This window comes from Rhinolophus sinicus, chromosome X, assembly GCF_036562045.2.
Source record: "Rhinolophus sinicus isolate RSC01 chromosome X, ASM3656204v1, whole genome shotgun sequence".
Taxonomy (NCBI): domain Eukaryota; kingdom Metazoa; phylum Chordata; class Mammalia; order Chiroptera; family Rhinolophidae; genus Rhinolophus; species Rhinolophus sinicus.
The window spans coordinates 69,933,959-69,954,823 of record NC_133768.1 but is presented as its reverse complement, the minus strand read 5'-3'; the positions used below and the strand labels follow the sequence as shown (position 1 = coordinate 69,954,823).

At 42.2% G+C, this 20,865-nt stretch overlaps 1 protein-coding gene across 2 annotated transcripts; it reads left to right on the top strand.

Moving 5' to 3' along the window:
- Nucleotides 1–237: 237 nt before the first annotated feature.
- PLP1 (proteolipid protein 1) lies at nt 238–16,091 on the top strand. 2 transcript variants are annotated; one of them, XM_019719808.2, is made up of 7 exons: nt 238–395; nt 9,042–9,228; nt 9,706–9,862; nt 11,042–11,210; nt 11,688–11,761; nt 12,761–12,826; nt 13,973–16,091. In XM_019719808.2, exons 1-7 carry the CDS (start codon nt 392–394, stop codon nt 14,042–14,044), a joined length of 729 nt encoding a protein of 242 aa, XP_019575367.1. In that variant the 5' UTR covers nt 238–391; the 3' UTR covers nt 14,045–16,091. The 2 variants fall into 2 exon arrangements, with proteins under 2 accessions (XP_019575367.1, XP_019575366.1); XM_019719807.2 differs by having other exon boundaries at nt 9,706–9,967.
- Nucleotides 16,092–20,865: the final 4,774 nt, after the last annotated feature.

The window sequence follows — 20,865 nt, the reverse complement described above, 5'->3', positions numbered from 1 at the left end:
CCCAAAATCACATTTCCAGATGTCTCTTCAGCAAAGTGAAATTCCACACAGACAAGTCTTAGGAAAAAAAAAAGAAAATGAAACAATTGGCAGTGAAAGGCAGATAGAGAAGATTGAGCCCTTAGAGAAGGGAGTATCCCCGAGGAGGTGGGGACAAAGGAGGAGAAGGGGAGGAGGAGAGGAGGAGGAAAGCAGGCCTGTCCCTTTAAGGGGGTTGGCTGTCAATCAGAAAGCCCTTTTCATTGCTGGAGAAGAGGACAAAGATACTCAGAGAGAAAAAGTAAAGGACCGAAGAAGGAGACTGGAGAGACCAGGATCCTTCCAGCTGCACAAAGTCAGCCGCAAAGCAGACTAGCCAGCCGGCTACAATTGCAGTCAGAGTCCCAAAGCCATGGGTGAGTTTCAAAAACTTTAGCATGGAAGATTCAAGCAGGCACAGGAATGCTCAAGAGAATTTCCAACTTTGGGGTTCCGGGTTTTCAATAGTTTAAATGAGTTGTGTTTTGGCACTTGTTTTCTTTTTAATTCCTTAGCACTCAATTGGATTAACTCCTTCTCTGCTGTATTGAGATTGATGGTTTATTGCCAAAGAATTCCAGCAGTGCGTGGAGAGTCCCACAGGTCCTTGGAGAGGGTGCCCAGCGGGCTGGATGTGGTCATGTGTCCTCCTACCCCCTCACTTCCTTCTACCTTCTCTTTCACCCTGGTTCCCAGGCCCTGGTAATGGCCAGGTCAGCTGACATCCCTGGTTCTGCTGGAAGCAACTGAGTGCTGGCTAGCCCTCAGATATACTAAATAACTGCTTGCTTGATACAAAATTTGGACCTGTTTGCAACAGTAGGAAACTGGGGAATTGGGCAAGTTGGATTCAGGCTTGGCCATAACTGAGGAGGCCAATCTCAGTTCAGGAAATGAAAATAAAGTCTTCAATGGCTTTACCATGGGAATGGATATGAGTAGGTGTGTGTGTGTGTGTGTGTGTGTGTGTGTGTGTGTGTACGTGCACATGCGTGCATGTGTATGGGTGACCGTATCTAGCAAATATCACAGACTTAGCCTTCCTGAGGGCATGGCCCAGACTCTAAACCCCTGCTTTGACAAGGAGGCTGCAGGGACCTTAGGGATCTTGCTGACTTGGTTGAGTACTGAGGGCTTCTCTAGGTTCCATGATAAAAGAGAGAAGCTACAAGGTCTGGTCTCTGGTAGTGTCTACTCAGAGCAAGGTGTTCAGAGCATAAGAGTCTTTGCTCACACAGTATGCCAGAGAGATGTGTAGACATTGCTCCCATCTGGCAAAACGAGTAGCAGCTTGAATGCATCCTAAATGAAATGAAAGTCAATTGCCCTGTGTATTTACCATCAAATGTATTACCCAGAAGACTCAAGGAGCATCCAGGAAGATAGGTTTTAAATTCTATTAAGCTGGTGTCAGCCTTTAGATTGTTTCATCCTGAAATACCGAAAGAGCTCTTGGAAGCATGTGTTCAGGTAGGATAATTAAGAGGGTAGAGCACTGGACTAGCCAACACAACCAGGTTGGAATCCCAGATCTGCCACTTATGAACTTCATGACCTTGGGTAGGTCACTGTGAGTTATCACTTCTACATCTGGAAAATGGGGATCACAACTGTTTTGTATACTTTTCGGGTTGTGAAAATCAAGTAATAAAAATGTGAAAGTCCTCTGAAAATGGGCAAGCTCTATAACAATTGTAAGTCATGATAATACTGATTATTATACAATAACTTGTGTGCAGGCTGACTCTTACTTTTTCCAAAGTGGTTGTTTTTTCTTTTTCTTGTTTTCTTTTTTTTGGTCTGTACTTTGTACACTTGGGTAAGAATCATTTGACAAATTGAGTGTGGCCAGGTGAGAGGCAAATGTTGGAGAAACTCAATTCTTGCCCAAGGTAACATCAGAAATGCCACCTAATGTTAGGGCAGCTGATTGGGTAGTTTGTGAATTAAAAACAGAGCAAGAGTAAAGAAGCATGCTGAATATTACTTTCTCAGGGAGTTACAGCCCCGAGGAAAAGACAGGAACAAATAAGATGAGCACAGGGACAGTTTCCTGTTATGGAAGCTGGATGATTTCCTCCGCGGAGATTGCCACAGATAAAGGCAGAGTTGAGGTCCTGTATTGTATCCCAGATTCTGATGGTGGGAGATACTTGGGCCAGGTGCATATGATGGAGTAGTCATTGAGTTTTCAGTTATTCAATAACAAAGTATCTCAGATACTTTGTAAATAATAGACCATCTCCAACAAGGAACTGAACTGTTACTACTTCTGAAGTGGAGTGAGTAACTGTTTAACAATTGTGGTAGACAAATTATATCATGGAATCTGGGGTTGGAAGGAACTTTAGAAGCTGTCTGAGCCAAATCTCAATGCAGGAGTCCCTTCTACAATAGCCAAATAAACATTCCTACAGCCTCTTCTTAATCACCTCCAGGAACAGGGAGCTCACTACCTCAACCATATAGAATTCCATAGGATTGGAAGTAAAGAGGAACACTGAATTCAGCAGTGTCTGCACAAAAGGTTTATGGGGAAAATGATAGTTCATTAAATCTTGTCCCGACTTGGGAGGAGGATGTTCTAAATGAGTCTTTGGGATAACAATGGAACTGCAAAAGAGCCAAAGAGAAGTAGCTGATTATTTTCTGCTCAGTTACACAATGCCATTACTGAAGAGCAAAATGTTGGCTTCTGCAAGCCTGTTTCTGAGAACAGTGGCTGTTACCCTGGTAATCAGACTGTGATGCTTCTCTCTAAAGGTGGCTGTTTGCTGAACAGTGTAGTTTTGACTGGCTCAGAGTAAGTGGGTGTAGCCCGGGCAAAAAGTGTACAGGCGGAGCAGGGGTCCAGTTTTACAAAACACCTGAAGACTAACTGAGTCCCAGCATGACAGCAAGAATGCCATAAGAATGCCAGGAGCTAAAAAGCAACCAGATCCTAACCAGCACGTTCATTTATGCTTCTTAGAGACATTGACTGAAACGATCACAGATAGTCTTCCCTACCCCACTTCTGACCTTGGCCTTGCAGAGCCAGAGGAGCTCTTGGGGAGCCAGGCTGATAGAAAAGTCTGCTCTGCTTCAGGGGGCTTTCATCCTAGGTTTGCGCTAGGAAAACCAGTTTACTCAACAGCCTGACAACAAGAACTACTCTCTCAAAGCTGTCTAAGTAGTAATAGACTCAAGAAACCCCTGGAAGATGGGTGGGAGAGGAAGTATAGTTTCCAAACCCATCAAGGCAGAACCCCAGCCAGTGTCATCTTTTTTCTCTTGTTGTCCTTTTGTGTATTATTTTGAAGCCCAGAAAACCATCCTCAGGGTATAGTTATTGGGTCTTGAAGGAAAACAACAGTAGAAATGCCCTCCTTGCCCACAGAACTTCAGATCCAGGGAAGTTCTAGTCAGGGCAGTGAGTTGATCAGGAAGGGTCACATCAGCCATGGCAGGCAAACAGCAGTGTTCTTTTCCTTTCCCTCTGTCAGGGTCTACCCAGTGCCAAACTTTCATTAAAAGCCCAGCAAGTACTGATTGATTAATTTCTCCTTGGCTATTTTTAAATGGTCCTAAGGGTGATCTCTCAGCTTTGTCCTGGCTTCTGAGCTCTGTTCCAGGACTCTGGAAAAGAGTCAGTGACATCCCAAGGAAGAGAACAAAGTTCCCCAGGTCAGCTTCACACTTCACCTAAAGTGAGAGGAGGAATTGGTGGGAGACTGACCTAAGGAATAAGGTATGGAAACTGTTGTCTCTTAGCTAAGTGTCAGGTGCTTCTCTTTCACCTTCCCATATGTGGGCAAGGTAAAAATGGTGTGTCAGGGATAGAGTTTAACAATCAATCTTCTGCCCCGGTCTGCCAACGTTTGGGCATAAATTGGTAGGGGTGTGTGTGTGTGTGTGTGTGTGTGTGTGTGTGTGTTTGGGGAGGAGTGGGGAATATAGGAAACAAGGTGGCCCAGATGTTGTTGCCATGGCAATAATAATACTTGTTCAAAGAGGAGGTTCCTTTTGACTTTTTGAGATTCCTTTTGACTTTGTCCACATGACTTGACTAACCAGCAGGCTTGGATTCTCATGCCCTAGAAGTTGTGAGGCCCCTTTCCAGCCCTTGGATGTTGTATAAGTGCTGATTTCATGTAGGAAAGACAAAATTATAGACAGGGCTTTGTCTGACCAGGATAAGGCCAGAAGCAAAAGTCTTTGTCTCTGGTACCTCCTGATAATTGTTGTTTTACCCTTAGAACACACCCACTGATCCCCACCCATCCCCAGTACCAGTCACGGCTACTTTAGCATCTTGGCCCTGTTAACTGCCTATAGGCCCTGATCAAGGAGGCCTCTGTTCATGGAGTGAGGTTAAGGGGTGGGTTCTGGGAGGAGGGTAAGACTGTAGTACAGATTAGAGACCTAGGGAGATGGGGCCAGTTTTTTACTCAATGAGCCTGCCTGTTGTTTAGCTCTATTGTATAGAGTTCTATCTCTCCCTTTGTCAGCTGGGTTCAAGGGACAGGCTGGGAATTGTGCAAGGCACAATTGGTCTCTTTCTACCATCCCTTTCGATGAAAGCCCTTCCTCTCCTTCCTTTGATGAGTTCCCAGCTTCACACTGAATTTCCACCATGGAGCTGGTCCTTGAGGCATACCCGGGGCATGGGAAAGGAGGGAGGCCTTGGGAGTTTTCGGATCTTGCTTAAAGAGACAGCATCACGAGCAACACAGTCCCTTGGATGCACATGGATCTAGATAAAAGTCACAACAGTCCTGTCGTTCTTTGTCAGACTCCTGTGAAGATCATCAGTGAGAAGGGCTTGAAGTTCTGTCACAATTTTGGGAGTTTGCAGATAAATCTAGTCAACACTGACTATTTCCCCTTTGCTTACCTTTTGCCCATGGCACTTGGTCATATACATTTTAACACTAGATAATAGGTAGCTTTGGTCTTTGATTCACAGACTTAAGTTTGTTCTCTCCTCAAGACTGATGGATCTTTGAAGAAAGAGACTGGACCTTATAGTTTCCTTTTCTTTCTCATAGTATCTAGGTTGCTGCTAAAGTGTGTAATAATGGTACTGAATCCACATAAACAGAAAGGAAAGGAAAACACTGGGGAGGGTCATTATTTTTCTCTATGACCTCTCATTAAAGTCAGTTGGTTTAATTCAATTGAGTTGCATTGGGTAATATTATTATTATGTAGTTCTTTTATGCCAACTCTACTATGCCGCAAACTGTACTTAGCCTGGAAATGTAAGCCTGTCTCTTGAGAGAGCCAAGGAACTTCTCCAGAATCCCTCACAGCCTTCTTGAATCACACCAATACCCTTTCAATCATGAAGGGTTCTGAAATGGAGAGGCTGTGGCTTTAGGCTCTTGTTCTCACATTCTCATGGACATGTCTTGGGCTGTGAAAAACGAACCCAATGGACCTTTCTGTTTTGATTGGCGACTACATTTTTTTTTTTTTTTAAGGAGGGCACAGCTCACAGTGGCCCATGTGGGGATTGAGCCAGTACCCTTGGTGTTAATAGCACCACATTCTAACCAACTAGGCTAACTGACCACCCCAATTGGTGACTAATTTGGTGAAGACAAAATGCCTTGCATGTTCTGAGTTATTCCCAGTTGGAACCCAAAATCTGATTTTTTACTTGGACATACTGGCAGGTTCTTCACTTGTGATGAACTTGAATGCCCCCAGAAAAAAACATTTCACTTTGGTCGTGAAGAGATGGCCACCTGATGCTTATGCTGATATTGTTGAACTGTTTATCGCTCAAGAGTGATAGATTGATCCAGGGCCATTTATTTCTGACTCCATGTTAGAGACTCATTTAAGCCTATGTCCTTCTTGTCCCTTGCTTTGAGTGGCAGTGGAGCAGAAAAGGTTGTGCTAAGTTATTTGAGCTCTAAGAAACTAGAGGAAAAATGGATGCAAAAAGAAAGAGTATCAGTTGGTGATTCAGAGTTGCTCCTAAGGCTTAACCCTTTATCACCCAGTAAGAACACTACACACTACATATGACACTGGTTATTTGGATGACGATCCAGGGATCAGATACACTAAAGAGGATTTTTGCTCATCTTTACAACCCTAGAGGGGGCATCAGCTAAAACTTAAAGTGGAATTCTCTGGGTAGCAAGTGCTCAAGTTCCTCTACCCCTGGTCACACCTGCACCACCATTTAGCCCTTCCCAGAGTGAAAAAGCTGGGGTGAGTGAGTGGGCACAGGATGGTCACTTGCTAGGGTGGATGGTTCTCCTTACTCTAAACAAACAGTTCTGCCATTGTTCCTTGGGTCTGACCCCCTCCCCACCCCCAGGCCTGTGGGCCCCTGCAGAATACCAATGAGGCTCCTGAGATCTCAGGGCAAAACAAGGCTTCTTTGTCTGGAGGAGCTATGCAGGGCTCTGTCCAAGCCGTGACCCTGTGCTAGGGAGAGAGGGAACAGTGGGGTCACTGGCCTTCTCCTTCCCCCACCCCCAGGCTTCAGAGGCCTTCTTTACTAGAAGAGTCTAAAAGTTTGCGGGCGGGGAAGAGTTGGATATGCAGAGATGGAAAATGGCAGTGCTATTCAAGCTCCTTTTCTTGATTTATAGTCTGCATCTAGTATCTTAACTTGTTGTGAAAGAGGAAGATCAATTTCTGGAATGTTTCCTGAGAACAATGATCAATTTCCACTGCTGTGTTTTTCTCTCTTGGTGTATACATGCATGTGTGTGCACATTCGCATGTATACATGTGTGCATGTGCATGTGCACATGCAACACACACACACACACACACACACACACACACACACACCGTGGACCAGCTCTGATGAGACACTCTTACCAAGCACTACTGCAATGTTTATGCTAAGTAAACTCTGCCTCCACTTACGGCAGCACTGCTACACATTGCTTCCAGTAGAGGCCAAGTTTTCTGACAGCAGTGCTTCAGTTCTTGGAAAAGGAAAGAAATTCAGTTCTGCTACAAATGTTAACTACTTACTTTGCTTAACTTGAGCTTCCAAGCCTCATCTTTGGTGTGATATACAAGAATCTTTGAGAAAGAGGTTCGTTGAGGACCAAGGAAGGGCTCTCATTTTAGAGAACGATGGGTAATAGGACCCACTCATTTTGTGATTCTGAGAACAGAGACAAATGCCTCTACCTCAGTTTTCCCATGATAGAGATAATTTGGTCTTGCAGAATCTGTTCACGTTGATGCAATTCAGCCATGCAAATCACCAGATGGTCAAACACTCAGGGCTAAAAAGAAATTGTATTAGTATTAAGAAGGTCAGCCAAAGGACTTCCCTAATCCCTCGTACCCTGGTATAGACAAGTGAGTTTCACATAAAAATCCAAATGTAAAAAATTATTACAATTTATTTTCTTTCTGTAAGGAGTCCCAACATGCTTTTCCAAAATAGCAGCTTCTCAGCACATTTGCTGGTTGTGTGTGTGTGTGTGTGTGTGTGTGTGTGTGTACATATGTACAATTAGTTCACATATATATAATATATACACAAAAATACAAAAATCATTCATATATTATATCTATATACAGAGGGTGCTAAAAAATGTATACACATTCTAAGAAAGGAAAAAACTATATTAGAATTGCAATACTTAGTATATACCAAGAACAAAAGATGAATACAAGTCATGTTTGACTTCTGCAATTACAAGAGGTACTCGTGGTTACCATCAGTGTCCAGACACTTCTGATTATGGTGAACATTGATTATGGTAGAAAAATAATACATAGATAACAGCTCTTAAAATGTGTATATATATAATTTCTTTTCTGAAGAGATTAACATTTTTATTTCTTCTACCTTTTGGGGATCAGGCCAAGAGGCCAGAGGGAGCCATCCTTTCCCCATCTAGTGAGTCATCTACTTGAAATTTGTTAAGTTTCACTCCATGTGGCACATTAGAACATGGGGCTGGTACTTGGGGCACATCTGCTCTCGGAGTCTGTGACTTCTTGTGTGCCTTTCTTGTTTTTCAGCAGGTCTGGGGATCTAAGGGATCGTTAGCACTTTAAGATACCTGTGTTCCCAGACCCTGGTGTGTTTTCGTCATGCTAGAAAGACCTTTCAGGCTTTGCTGACTTTGTATAAATTCTCTTTGTACCTGTTTTGACAGAACTGCAATGTAAAACTGAGGATGAGGACATTGTTTAAGCTGCAGGGGACAGATCATCCATGTAAAATGTTCAGAAATCATTAAACCTGCATTTTTATTACTGAGAATAATAATAGTAATTCTCCCATCACCATCTCCTATCCTCTGCCAGTTCCCTCCCTCCCTTTAGACTGCTCGCTACATATCTAGACTAAGAAGAATCAAGCATTCCATGCAGCATATACACACAACGTTCAGAAATATCCAGGAGGGTGCAATTTCCAAAATCCCCCCCCACACACACACACCTAGAATGTTTTTCAAGGCTCAAATGTTGTCTGACAGTACAGATATCTCTGGCCCTGTACTCATTCTTTCCTGGAACTTTAAGTGCATTAACCCTTTGTAACCACTTCCTTGACTGCCTGATATTGTTAGTTGAGAATATTAGGTCTACCTAACTCATTCTTCCTCAGTAAACAAGATTCCTATATGGCTGAATCTGTCTTTTATGTATTCACATCTCACATAATACCTAGCACAATGCTAGGTACACAGTAGGTACTCTGTAAGAGTTGATGAATGACTAAAACAAACAAATCAGAATGATAGGAAAGGAAGAGAATGATTTCATAACCTCTCTGGCTTGCTACTTGAATTACTGATTATTAAAAAAACACAATTTCTGTGAAGTAAAGGTAAAAATTTATTTTCAAGAATGGAACAAAATATGGTTTTCGGGTTAATCTCACATTGCTGAAGCCGGCAGATCTAGATTTTCCTGCTTTTGGATTGTGGGGTGACGCTCTATCCTTGCATGGGAGCACAGAGCCTGACGGTCTGGTAGAGAGGTCTGAGTGGCATGAGCTTCCGATTGTACATCCCTGACTTTTTCACCTTCTTCTTCCCCAGGCTTGTTAGAGTGCTGTGCAAGATGTCTCGTAGGGGCCCCCTTTGCTTCCCTGGTGGCCACTGGATTGTGTTTCTTTGGGGTAGCACTGTTCTGTGGCTGTGGACATGAAGCACTCACTGGCACAGAAAAACTAATTGAGACCTATTTCTCCAAAAACTACCAGGACTACGAGTATCTCATCAATGTGTAAGTACCTGTTGTCCCACACAAACCCCTCTCTTTTTCCCCTCTCTCCATCTTGGAGGAGGGGAGAGAACTCATCAGTACCTTAGTGACTAGTCGGGGATTGGTGTGGCACCAGAAAGGATTCCTGAGTCTTTCCTCTGTGTGCAGACTCCACCTATGCCACATCTGAAGCCCTAAGTGAGGGGAAAGTGCCATGTTCAGAAAGGAGGGCTCTGCCTGCCTGCCCTTGCTTCTCCTATGTATTCTAACTTTTGCTCGGTAGGGTTAACATCGACTGAATTGGAGCCTCCTCAGTGGTAGGTATGGAGAACTCAGGGGAGGCACAGTGACTGGATGGGGGAGGAATCTAGTGATCCCTCTAAAGAATCCCTAGCCTTGTTTGCATGCTTTCTCAAGTGTCCACTTCACTTCTGCAGGAAGGGAACTCATTTCTCAATTAATAAGATTCTCTGGTCTCTTGTCTATCTGTTAATGCAGGATCCATGCCTTCCAGTATGTCATCTATGGAACTGCCTCTTTCTTCTTCCTTTATGGGGCCCTCCTGCTGGCTGAGGGCTTCTACACCACCGGCGCAGTCAGGCAGATCTTTGGCGACTACAAGACCACCATCTGCGGCAAGGGCCTGAGCGCAACGGTAACAGGGGGCCAGAAGGGGAGGGGTTCCAGAGGCCAACATCAAGCTCATTCTTTGGAGCGGGTGTGTCATTGTTTGGGAAAATGGCTAGGACATCCCGACAAGGTGATCATCCTCAGGATTTTGTGGCAATAACAAGGGGTGGGGGACAACTGGGCGTTAGTCTGTGGCCTCACCCTCACCCAAGGCTGGGTCCTCTCCAGGGGCCTGGCTTTTGAGTGAATAAGTGATGGCTACAGCCGAACGAGAAGATCAGGAAGAACGTGGTGCCCAGCTGGCTTAGCCTCACCTTTGAAAAGTTCCCTAGAAAATTTCATCTCAAAATGAAAAGCATGACTTTTGTGGGATGCTTTGTACAATCAGACCATTTCTAAGCCATCCATTGGTACCTCTTTACTCCTCTCCTAGGAGCGACCACAACAAGAGTAGATCTGACTGCTCAAGAGTCTAAAATACTACCCATGAGATTGAGATGTAGGTATCTGATCTGAGAGGGAGGGTGGATAATGGAAATTAAATAATTGACTCCAAGGTGAAATTCACAATATTCTGGGATCCTGCACTGTTGGAGGTCCCAGAGGGAACTAGGATAAATCGGCATATTTTATGTTTCATCTTTGTCTGAGGGCTATCCATGCTTCTACTGAAGCACACATTGGGTTTCAGTCTCTAGTTAAAGGTCCTTTGGGGGCTAAACATCTGTGGGTTGTGGTGATATCTTTTGTGGCCAGGAGTTGGCTTAGAAAGGTTTTTTTTGGATCTGAAATCTAAATCTCCTATTGGCTTTATTCGATGACTAGGGATCAAAAGTCTGGTGACAAGAAACATTTTCTAAGCTTAGCCTAAGGCAATAAATGGCACGACTTTCTTTCAAGATCTGTTTTGATTTCTTCACACCTTATATGCCCTCCAAATCTCCTGAAGCCTCTCTAACCCAGGGATCCTTCTCACTCCAACCCCCACCCATTCCCACCACCCTCCGTCACACTTGGGGCCAGTTCTCTAGTAGATACTGCCAATGACATTTGACAGAGGTATTCTGCTTACTAATTTCATTTGGTGGAGATCCTTGGAATTTGGTTTCATGTCTGGCACATGCCACTCCAGGATCTCCCAGTTTGTGTTTTGACGTCTGCAGGCTAATGCTCATTTCTAATCACTTCATGTCAATTGTTTTAGTTTGTGGGCATCACCTATGCCCTGACGGTTGTGTGGCTCCTGGTGTTTGCCTGTTCTGCTGTGCCTGTGTACATTTACTTCAACACCTGGACCACCTGCCAGTCTATTGCCTTCCCCAGCAAGACCTCTGCCAGTATAGGCAGCCTCTGTGCAGATGCCAGAATGTATGGTGAGTTAGTGCATGGGTGCCTTCGTTTCCCAATCCCCTTATGGAAGCACTATATATTTGGTTCTCTGCTTAGGGTAAGGGGGGTAGTAATTATGGGAAAAATAAGAGTATGGATGCCTGGATCTTAGTTTGTTAATCCCTTTCCACTGGAACTGGAGAGATTTCTTACCTTGGAAGGAAACTTCTTGGAAGTGGGGGGAGGGGGGATTTCTCGGCTGTACACACTGCTCTACCCTAGCTGACTGCAGTTCCCAACCCAGAAGCAGCACATTTCAATAACAAACACAAGATTTTGCAACTGTTCAATACCACCTTCTATTTTTTGTAAATCTTTAGAAAAGAGGAACCTGATTGTTAGTAGGATCCAACTTTTCAGCCAGGATGATTAAAGATGGAAGAAGGGTTCTGAAGGGAAATCTCCATGTAACCCCACGACTCCATGAAGCTCACCTTGGTTGACTTGTGTGTCTTACTTAGGTGTTCTCCCATGGAATGCTTTCCCCGGCAAGGTGTGTGGCTCCAACCTTCTGTCCATCTGCAAAACAGCTGAGGTGAGTGGGCCATTTGGGTTACTTTACAATGGAGTGGCTAGTACCGTACAAATTCCTACCCATGGCCTTCAATTTTAAGGACCACAGTTTCTCTTTGCTGGATTTTGAGTTAGCAGATTGTCTTTTACAAAATATTGGCTGCATATGCATGAGCCAACGAGCATAGGTGGTAAAAATATCTATTTTTCCCTAGAGCTGCATAGAAAAGACCTCCATTCCAAGATTTCCTCCCTTAAAAGAGACATTTGTAGATTTAGGTAAAAATTGAGCTTAATGGTAAAATCCCCCAAATGAAAATTTTCATTCTTTTAGTTAAAAACCTTATCAAGAAAATGAGTTGTGCATAGAGACATTCATGGGTTTTACAAAACACCTTCAGTTTGTAACTTCCCAATCTCTAATGAGGAAAAAAACAGTACATTTGAGAAAAGGAAAACACTGTATTGAGAGTGGATATTGCACACAAATGAGGTAGAGGAATAAAAGTAAGTCCTGAGGAAGAATGCAGTAAATAATTTATTTGAAAACAAAATATTGACTTTAAATTTTGGGATCCAAGGTACAATTGTAGGGAACCAGTTGATTAAAATATTTTATGAGTATTCTGTGTTCTGGGTGCTATGCAGCTAGGTGCTATGGTGTACATTGAAAAATGGGAGGCCTACACTCAGGGAAGTGACAACTTAGTTAGAGATGCAGAATTAACACACAGGAAGATATCAATACATTCAGAAAGGGGGATCGAATATATGGTGATGGAAGGAGAACTGACTCTGGGTGATGAACACACAATGGGATTTATAGATGATGTAATACAGAATTGTACACCTGAAATCTATGGAATTTTACTAACAATTGTCACCCCAATAAATTTAATAAAATAAAATTAAAAAAAAAGAAAGGTGCATGCATAATCTACAACAGCTGCATGCATAATCTACAAAAATACTCATTTTTGCTGTTGCAAGAAACAGTTCTTCCCTTTGAATTTTCTTGCAGTTCCAAATGACCTTCCACCTGTTCATTGCTGCATTTGTGGGGGCTGCAGCTACACTGGTTTCTCTGGTGAGTTGTCTTTGAATGACTCTGGCAAATATACGGTCCTGGGATAGCAGGAATGCTGGCATGCTGGGTCCTGGTGTCCAGCTATGCTGAAAGGAAAAAAGATAGATTCCTTCTAACCTTGAAATCGTGGAAAGAAGCTACTGGGAAGACACTGCAAAGTGTAGGGACTGTGCAATTCTACTTCAGAAATTAGACAGGAACAAGAAGAGTGGTGTGAAGAAAGAGGAGGTAAGAGATTCATAGTCAAGAATGATGATATTTAGCATTTACAGAACAGGTAATATTGCCAAATGCTTTGCAGTTGTACATTACAATTAATTCTCAACACACTCTGGTCAGATCAATGAGAAAAACACTGAAACATTACTAAAAATGGTCCTCCATCCCCCCCACCAAAAACCTGGAATTCTATATACTGTAAATAGGACTCCATCTTGGACACTCTCCAAGGGATTTAGTTACTCTCCTGAAAATACTGGGAAGCACTTCTTAACAGTATGAGAACTGTTATTACTATAATGTGATCCTATGTCCCAAATCTTGCTGATGGTGTTACAGTGCAGTGTCAGTGTAGTGCGTTTGTCGTTGAGATTAAGAACCTAGGTCATTGAAGGGTGAAACAATTTATCTGAAGTCACTGAACAAGTGGTGAATGTTCTAGGATAAGCTCACAGACCTCCTGGTTCCTACTGCTGAGGTTTTTATACAGAGTCGAGTGGCTTCTCATTTTCTAAAATAAATTGATGCATTAAGCATGAGAGGGCTGTGCTGCATGGTGGGGCTGTGTGTCTGCAGCAGGCACTGTATGACTCCAGGTCACTCAGACATGCATATAGGATGACGGCAGAGCCCATGCATTGTTTGCTTTCCTGAGGAAAACTCAGTGCTAGGTCAAGCATAGGTGTGGAATAAATCCTTGTTGAGTTTGTTCTCTGGGCCTGGGCCATTGGAAGGAAATGCCTCAGAGAGGATTTCTAATCAAGTACATAGGGCTAAAGCCTGGGGCATGCTGCTTTTTGTAGAACAGGGGTTTTCCCTTTATTTAGCTATGACTTTATTTCAACCCTTCTTCATTCCCAAAAGGACTGGAGGAGGGACAGCTTCCTTTTCTACTCTCACTCATATTCTCTCTTCTGTTCCCTACAGCTCACCTTCATGATTGCTGCCACTTACAACTTTGCCGTCCTTAAGCTCATGGGCCGAGGCACCAAGTTCTGATTGCGTGTAGAAATGTCCCTTTCTCTAATAGCGAGGCTCTAACCACACAGCCTACAATGCTGCATGCCCCGTGTTAACTCTTTGCCTTTGCCACTGACTGGCCCTCTTCTTACTTGACGAGTGTAACAAGAAAGGAGAGTCTTGTGGTGATTAATGTCTCTGTGTGGATTCTCCCCTCTTATGTACCTCTTTTAGTCATTTTGCTTCACAGCTGGTTCCTGCTAGACATGAAAAATGCTTAAGATGGTGACTCCCCAACTGCAAGTCACAAAGAAATGGAGGCTCTAATTCAATTTTCAAGCATCTCCTGAGGACCAGGAAGTGTTTTCTTCTCAAAGGGCACTTCCACTAATGGAAACAAAGTGGAAAAAAAGATGTTCAGGTAGAGAGAAGGGATTTACCTGGTCCCTTTGCCATCGATAGGGGCCAAACATATTCTCCTTAGTGTGCAAAACAGAACATTCGTCTCCCTATTATCACTGAAGATAGAAGGGAAAAAGGAATGCCAGCAAAACAGTAAGAGCATTTGCCCATATCTACCTATTGCAGCTGGGAGAAGGGGGTCAAAGCAAGGATCTTTCACTTATAGAAAGAGAGCACTGACCCCAATGGCAAAGGACTATTTAAGCCCTAACTCAGCCAACCTTACTTATAGCATAAGGGAACGTAGTGTCTGTGTAAACAGAGGGGGCACCTGGCCTTACACCTCACTAGAAAAGAGAAACAGGGTGTTGTCAGCATCTTCCCACTCCCTTCTTCTTGAGAATAGCTATCATGACAACCCTGTGATTTCCAAGGAGCTGAGAATAGAGAGAAACTAGCTCAGATGAAAAAAGACTGGCTTGAGGAGCAGCAGTTGCTAGTGTCTGAAGGTGTAAACTGAGCCAGCCCTCTGGTAGACACAGGATAGATAACTCTTTGGATAGCATGTCTTTTTTTCTGTTAATTAGTTGTGTATTCTGGCCCCTGTCATATCTTCACAATGGTGCTCTTTTTATGGGGTATTATTCATTCAGTCATAGTAGGTGATTTGAAGATCTTGATTTGTTTCAGAATGATGCACATTTCACATTTTCTAGTTTGTTTATCACTTGGTTGGGGTTGTATCAGAAAGGTCTGGAGAATGATTCTTTGAATATGATTCTTTAACAAATGAAAATTGGACATTAAACAGCACGAATGATATGTAAAATTGGCTAGTTCCATGCATCTATTGGGATTTTCTACAAATTATTCTGCCTTTTGCAGAAACAGATTTGGTGAATTTAAACCTCAATTTGAATAAGCTATTATTTTAATCGTTAGTTGATTGTTTTTTCTAGCTAGTGGGAGATGATTTGATTTAGCAATGTTGCCTTGGCATGTTAAAGAATCAGATTTAACATACAGGTTATTCTCTCCTGGTATCGATCACGTAACTGAATGCACCAGCCATCAGCTATTCTGCTGGCAAGCTTCCACAGAAAAGGAAAGGTGGAAAGAGTTTGAAACCTGAATAGGTCCCAGGTTTCAGTCTTTCTCATTTGTTAACTGGGTTAAAAAATAAAAGGCTGATTGGTCTTTATTGAAGGGAAGATTTTACAGGTATGACTGTAGGTGGTTCTTTTGCTGTAAAGAATTGGATTTTTTCCCCTCCTAACGTGGTTTCAGCAATGTTTAAGGAGATGTAAGGATCATTACAAAAAGATACTTGATATTTGTTTTCAGACCAGTATACCAGATAAGCTTCCTAGCTGCATAAAGGGAGGAGATGGAAAAGGTTCTGTAAGAAACCAATCAAGATCAAGGAAAGTGAAGTAATCCATATCTTGTGTTTTGTTTTGATTTAATAACATAACAAATAACCAGCCCTTCCCTGAAAACCTCCCAGGCATACATACACACATATACACACAAGAAGAGAGTTAATCAACTGAAAGTATTTCCTTCATTTCTGATATAGAATTTCAATTTTAACACGCATAAAGGATAAACTTTTAGAAACTTATCTTACAAAATGTATTTTATAAAATTAAAGAAAATAAAAATAAGAATGTTCTCAATCAAACAGTGTGTCCTTTTAGTGAATTGTTCTGTTTATCCCCGCAATAGAACTCGAATAATTGTACCTTTATTGTGTTTGTCCAAGGAGCTCATTTATTTTTCAGGTCATCCAAGTCAGTCTCACAATAAGTCTCTAAAACAGAGTAGATAAATCACTTCCACTTTTATAGCTGGAGACACTAAGAAATAGAGGCAAAATATATTACCCAAAGAAACCCAATAAGTACATATATGAGCTTGGACTAGAACTCAAATCTTGATACCAATTCATTGCCTGTTTTAAGGTTTCTTTTTGCTTAATTGTGTTTAAGAGTGTTCTGCTAATTCAGAGTCAGACATAGTTACTTCTTTAATTACGATAATGATGCCCAGCTCTGGTGTGTTTAGGATTTAGTCATGGTTAGCTTTTCTTTGAATTGTTTGAATTTTCCAATAATGAGCCCTTAGTACTTCATACACGAGTAATGCTTAGCTTTATCTGGAAAGTAGTGGATGAAAGGTTTAATGTTGAGGGCAGAGCAGATATGGTAAGGGCAATGTAAATTTAAACAGTCTGTGGCAGGACGGTATTAAAATAATTCAGTGACATCTACTACCCTGATTGGCCAGCCCACTAGCCCACTTTGGGACACCGCATTGAATGCCTGTCAGAAGCCCAGGCGAGAATTTGACACTCTTGAACAGTACTCTAATGACCAGCCTAAAGAAAGCTGACTTAAAATTAGCTGTAGATTCATTGTCCCATAGTTGCAGCTGGCAAGGAGCATGACTGGAGAGAAAGGAGACTTTAGCTGGGGGCAACAAGTTGAGGAGTTCTGTTCAAAAGTAGTTTCAATTTAATCTCCTGATTTCTGCTTCACCACAATTAATATTCTGCAAGCAAGTCTGGTTGGATGACTTTAAGACAAAGAGAATAAAGATATGACAGGGACTTATTTTTAGACACTGGCAAACAAAGACACAACACCATATCTTGGAGAATTGATTCAGGGTGCTATAGAGTGAATGTATTTCTGCATCAGAGGAGCGAGAAGCCAGTTCCCAAGAAAGCTGTGTTCTCCATCTGCCCTTATTTGGCTCTGCCCTCTGGGACGGATCTATAGATGGAGTTTCCAGGCTCTCAGAAGCTGAGAGCATCTCCAGTCTATCAATTGAGCCCATTGTTCTTAGCTCTCCCACACACCATGAACCTCCTTTCTCTGAACTGAAAGAGCTTTCTTTGTGCTTAGATCAGCCAAAGATCAAGATGCAGCAGTATAAACAAGAAACATTTTCTTACAGCGTCAGTTGTATTGCTTTTCCTATCTTCAGGGTCAGTATTGCATGCATTTATGCAGGGTGTGGAAGCTGCAGCTTGGGCCAGAGCAACATTCGTTCATTCATTCATTGAGCCTACAAACATTTATGGAGGACCTACTAAGCTTTGTGCTAAACCCTGGGAGTTTCAAGTTTGGGGGCGGTGTGGGTAGAAACGTGGTAAAGATATGATCTTACATTCAAGGATCTCACTCAGCCTCAACCAGAGCAGAGAGGTCTCCCAGGGTGGAGCGAAGTGGAGGCAAGAAACATACAAGAAGTAATCTGACCAGCTGACTGCAATGGGCGTCTGAATTTTCCTCTCAGTGTGTGGGAGAGGTGGTGGTGAAGGGCCATGACTTCACGTGGCTCTGGTCCTCTGGGCGCTGATAAAAACAAAACTTCAATTTAGAGTCCTAACAACTTGTGACTTGCTGTCTCTATGTCACCCTGATTCCGGCCTTACATGTGACAGTATTTATGCATATGCTGTCACAATGCATGTGTGTGCTTCCACCCACTCAGTCATCTGAGGAATCAGAGGGCACATGGATTAGGATTTACACAAACACAGACTATTCATCATGGCTTTTTCTTTCCATCCAGGCTAAATCCGAGAAGCCATGGAAGGGTATAATAAGATGCAAGTTACTTCTCTCTTTGAATTTCCTTACCGTGGGACAGATAGTGTCTCTATTTTGACATTAACAGTTAGTTTGATGACTATTAAGTAACAAATGGAAGAAATATTCATTCTTACAAAAACAAAATCAAAACTTGGCCGTTTCTTACATCCATAGCAGGTAAGGAATTCAAGTCAATATCTACAAAATGGGAAAGATTTTCCTAGTTTACTCACTTGACTTGAAACAAGCAACCATGCCCTTCGCAATTTTTGTTGTCCTGCAAAGTTTGGTGTCCGTGTTCCTGCTCTGGTACTCCTTGAATTGATCAACTTTATTCCAAAGGAAAGAAAAATAAGATAAAGTAGGGAGCATTTTCCAGGTTTTGAAATAACCAAAGAAAATCCAACCTTAACATTTTATTCAAACCTTCAACAAATATTTATTTAAAAAATTCTTTATGCCAAGAGTTATGCTAGGTGCTGGTAATACAGCAGTGAATAAGACAGATGCGATCTCTAACGCCATAGAACTCAACTAAAGACAGAAAGGGTTAGGGAGGGAGACAGGAAGCGTGCTGAAGAATGAGACTAACATCCTTTGATAGAAAAGGTAGAAATGATAGAATCACGGAGAAATTGTACAGTCCCATGAGAAACAAAGGGTCAAGTAAAAGACAATGTAGGCATGCAAGTCTGTATCTAAGGAAAGAGGCCTAGTGTGTTATGGTATTTAGGGTCAAAAAATGTTAAATGGCCTTGTACTATTTTGTTCACCGACGTGGACAGCAAGCCATCTCTGGGTTCTGAAGGAACTAGCTTCATTGATACTCCATGTACTATGTGAAACTCTACCTTTCGAACAGGAAGGGAAAACCACAAAGCTGGATCTGACAGTTATACTTTAATGTCAAACAAGCCAGCTGATATTTGAAAATGTATAGATGGTTCAAATTCTATTTGATGACTTGCATTCACATGTAGAACTGCTTAAAAACAAAAGGGAAATGTGGCCCTTGCAATCAAAACTCTCTTCCACGCACCCAAATATACCAGATATGAATTTTGTGGAACCTCATTTGATTTGAAATCTGAAATCAGCCACATTAACAAAAAAAATGTGAAAGAAACATAAGCATTCTCTTATATGCAGATGATATTATCACAAGATAGAAGTGGTCTTAGTAAACCAATGTCTCAGCTAATTATTGTTAGAAAAAAAGCCTACATGTCAAATTTTCTAAAAACAAATTTGTAATTTTCAGTAACTGTTCCCAACTTCTTGTTCGTGAATAGAGTAAATAATTCTGTAGAGCAAGTACCACAGGATATATATTCTGCAGCTAGTGTATCTGGGACGACACATAAGTAAGTTACATTTCTCAAAGCCAGGTGTTTATGGAGACTGACCGAGTTTGTATGTGTGTTGCTGTTGTTAGTTGTTTGGTTTTAGTAGCTGAAGTGCTTACAGCCACTTGAAAATATTTCCAGGTTAAAAAATTTTAATGGCATGCTTTATGAAGTGGAGTTTTGATGGGCCTGTTTGTCTCAGTGTTAAAGAAGACCCAAAATAACTAAAAAGAACCTTGGGCAAGTCCACTGGCTGCCATACCTCCAATAATAATAGCTACACTTTACTGAGCCCTCTACAAAGTACTTTAGACGTCTTATCTCATTTCACCCTCACATCAGTCCTATGAGGCAGAAGCAACTATTATCCCTCAGCTCCAGGCTGGAGCACGTGCCCGCCATTATTGATCACATGATTTTGAACTTGAGGATGTCAATCCTAACCCAGTTTGGCTGACTGCTAACACAGCAGAGATGAGCTACAGCCAAGTGTTTGTCAGGGGACACAACCTCGATCATTGTAGCTCAGTCCCTACCAGAAACTCCAGTGAGAGAAGCAGGAGCTCTAGAGCAGGGGTGTCCAAAAGGTTTTCTACGTTTTTCACCAAGGGCCATATGTGGTAAAATCCACAAACAAGCGGGCCGCTCACTCGAGGTGAAGTATGTATTGCCTCACCTGGTTTATTTAAGTAAACTAAATATATTTTTGGAATTTGCTGCGGGCCAATTAAAAATGAATTGCGGGCTGTACTTGTCCCGCGGGCTGCAGTTTGGACACCCCTGCTCTAGAGGCTAACCTGAAGGGAGCAGAGCCCTTTCAGTCCCTAGTCATCGCCAGATATTTCTGATTCTGTAACCCAAAGTAAGATGTGTTGAAGCCCCCGCTTCCCAGTCCCAATGATCTTGCTGCTCAAAGTGTTGTCTAAAGGCAAGTCGCATTAAGATTGCCAAGATGGGCGGGGGGGGGATAAGGGGAAGGTGAGAGGTTTTGGGAACGTACAGAGGGATAGTGGATGGGGGGAGGGGGGTTCACACAGTGTGAGGGATATAAATGATAAATGTCTAAGTTTTGCTTTGTCTTGTGCACCTGAAACTGATTAAAAAAAAAAAAAACAAAAACATATAAACCAAAAAAAAAAAAAAAAAAAAAAAAAAAAAAAAAAAAAAAAGATTGCCAAGGAGAGCTAGTTAGAAATGCAGAATCTCAGGCTTGGCCCTAGAACTACAGAATCAGGCACTGCACTTTAACAAGATCCCAGGTCAATCTGTGCACACATTAAAATTTGAGTAGATTTGTGCTCACTTTGGCAGCACATGCACTAAAAAAATGAGTAGATTTGTTGTTTGTAACTATATAAAATGTATTAAAATGTATGAAGTCGGACAATTAAGTTTGTGAACTCATTCTAGAAAAAGTGCTACATACCTCATTGCTGAATATCACTATGGTCACCTTCGAAGTACTCCCCTTGGGAAGCTGTGCACCAACACCAGCACCTAGCCCACCCTT

Excerpts from the sequence above, each read along its gene's own strand:
- PLP1 (XM_019719807.2), top strand. Across the intron at positions 9,968-11,041 it reads GGCTAGGACATCCCGACAAG|TTTGTGGGCATCACCTATGC; the intron begins GTGATCATCCTC and ends CAATTGTTTTAG. Across the intron at positions 12,827-13,972 it reads CAGCTACACTGGTTTCTCTG|CTCACCTTCATGATTGCTGC; the intron begins GTGAGTTGTCTT and ends TGTTCCCTACAG.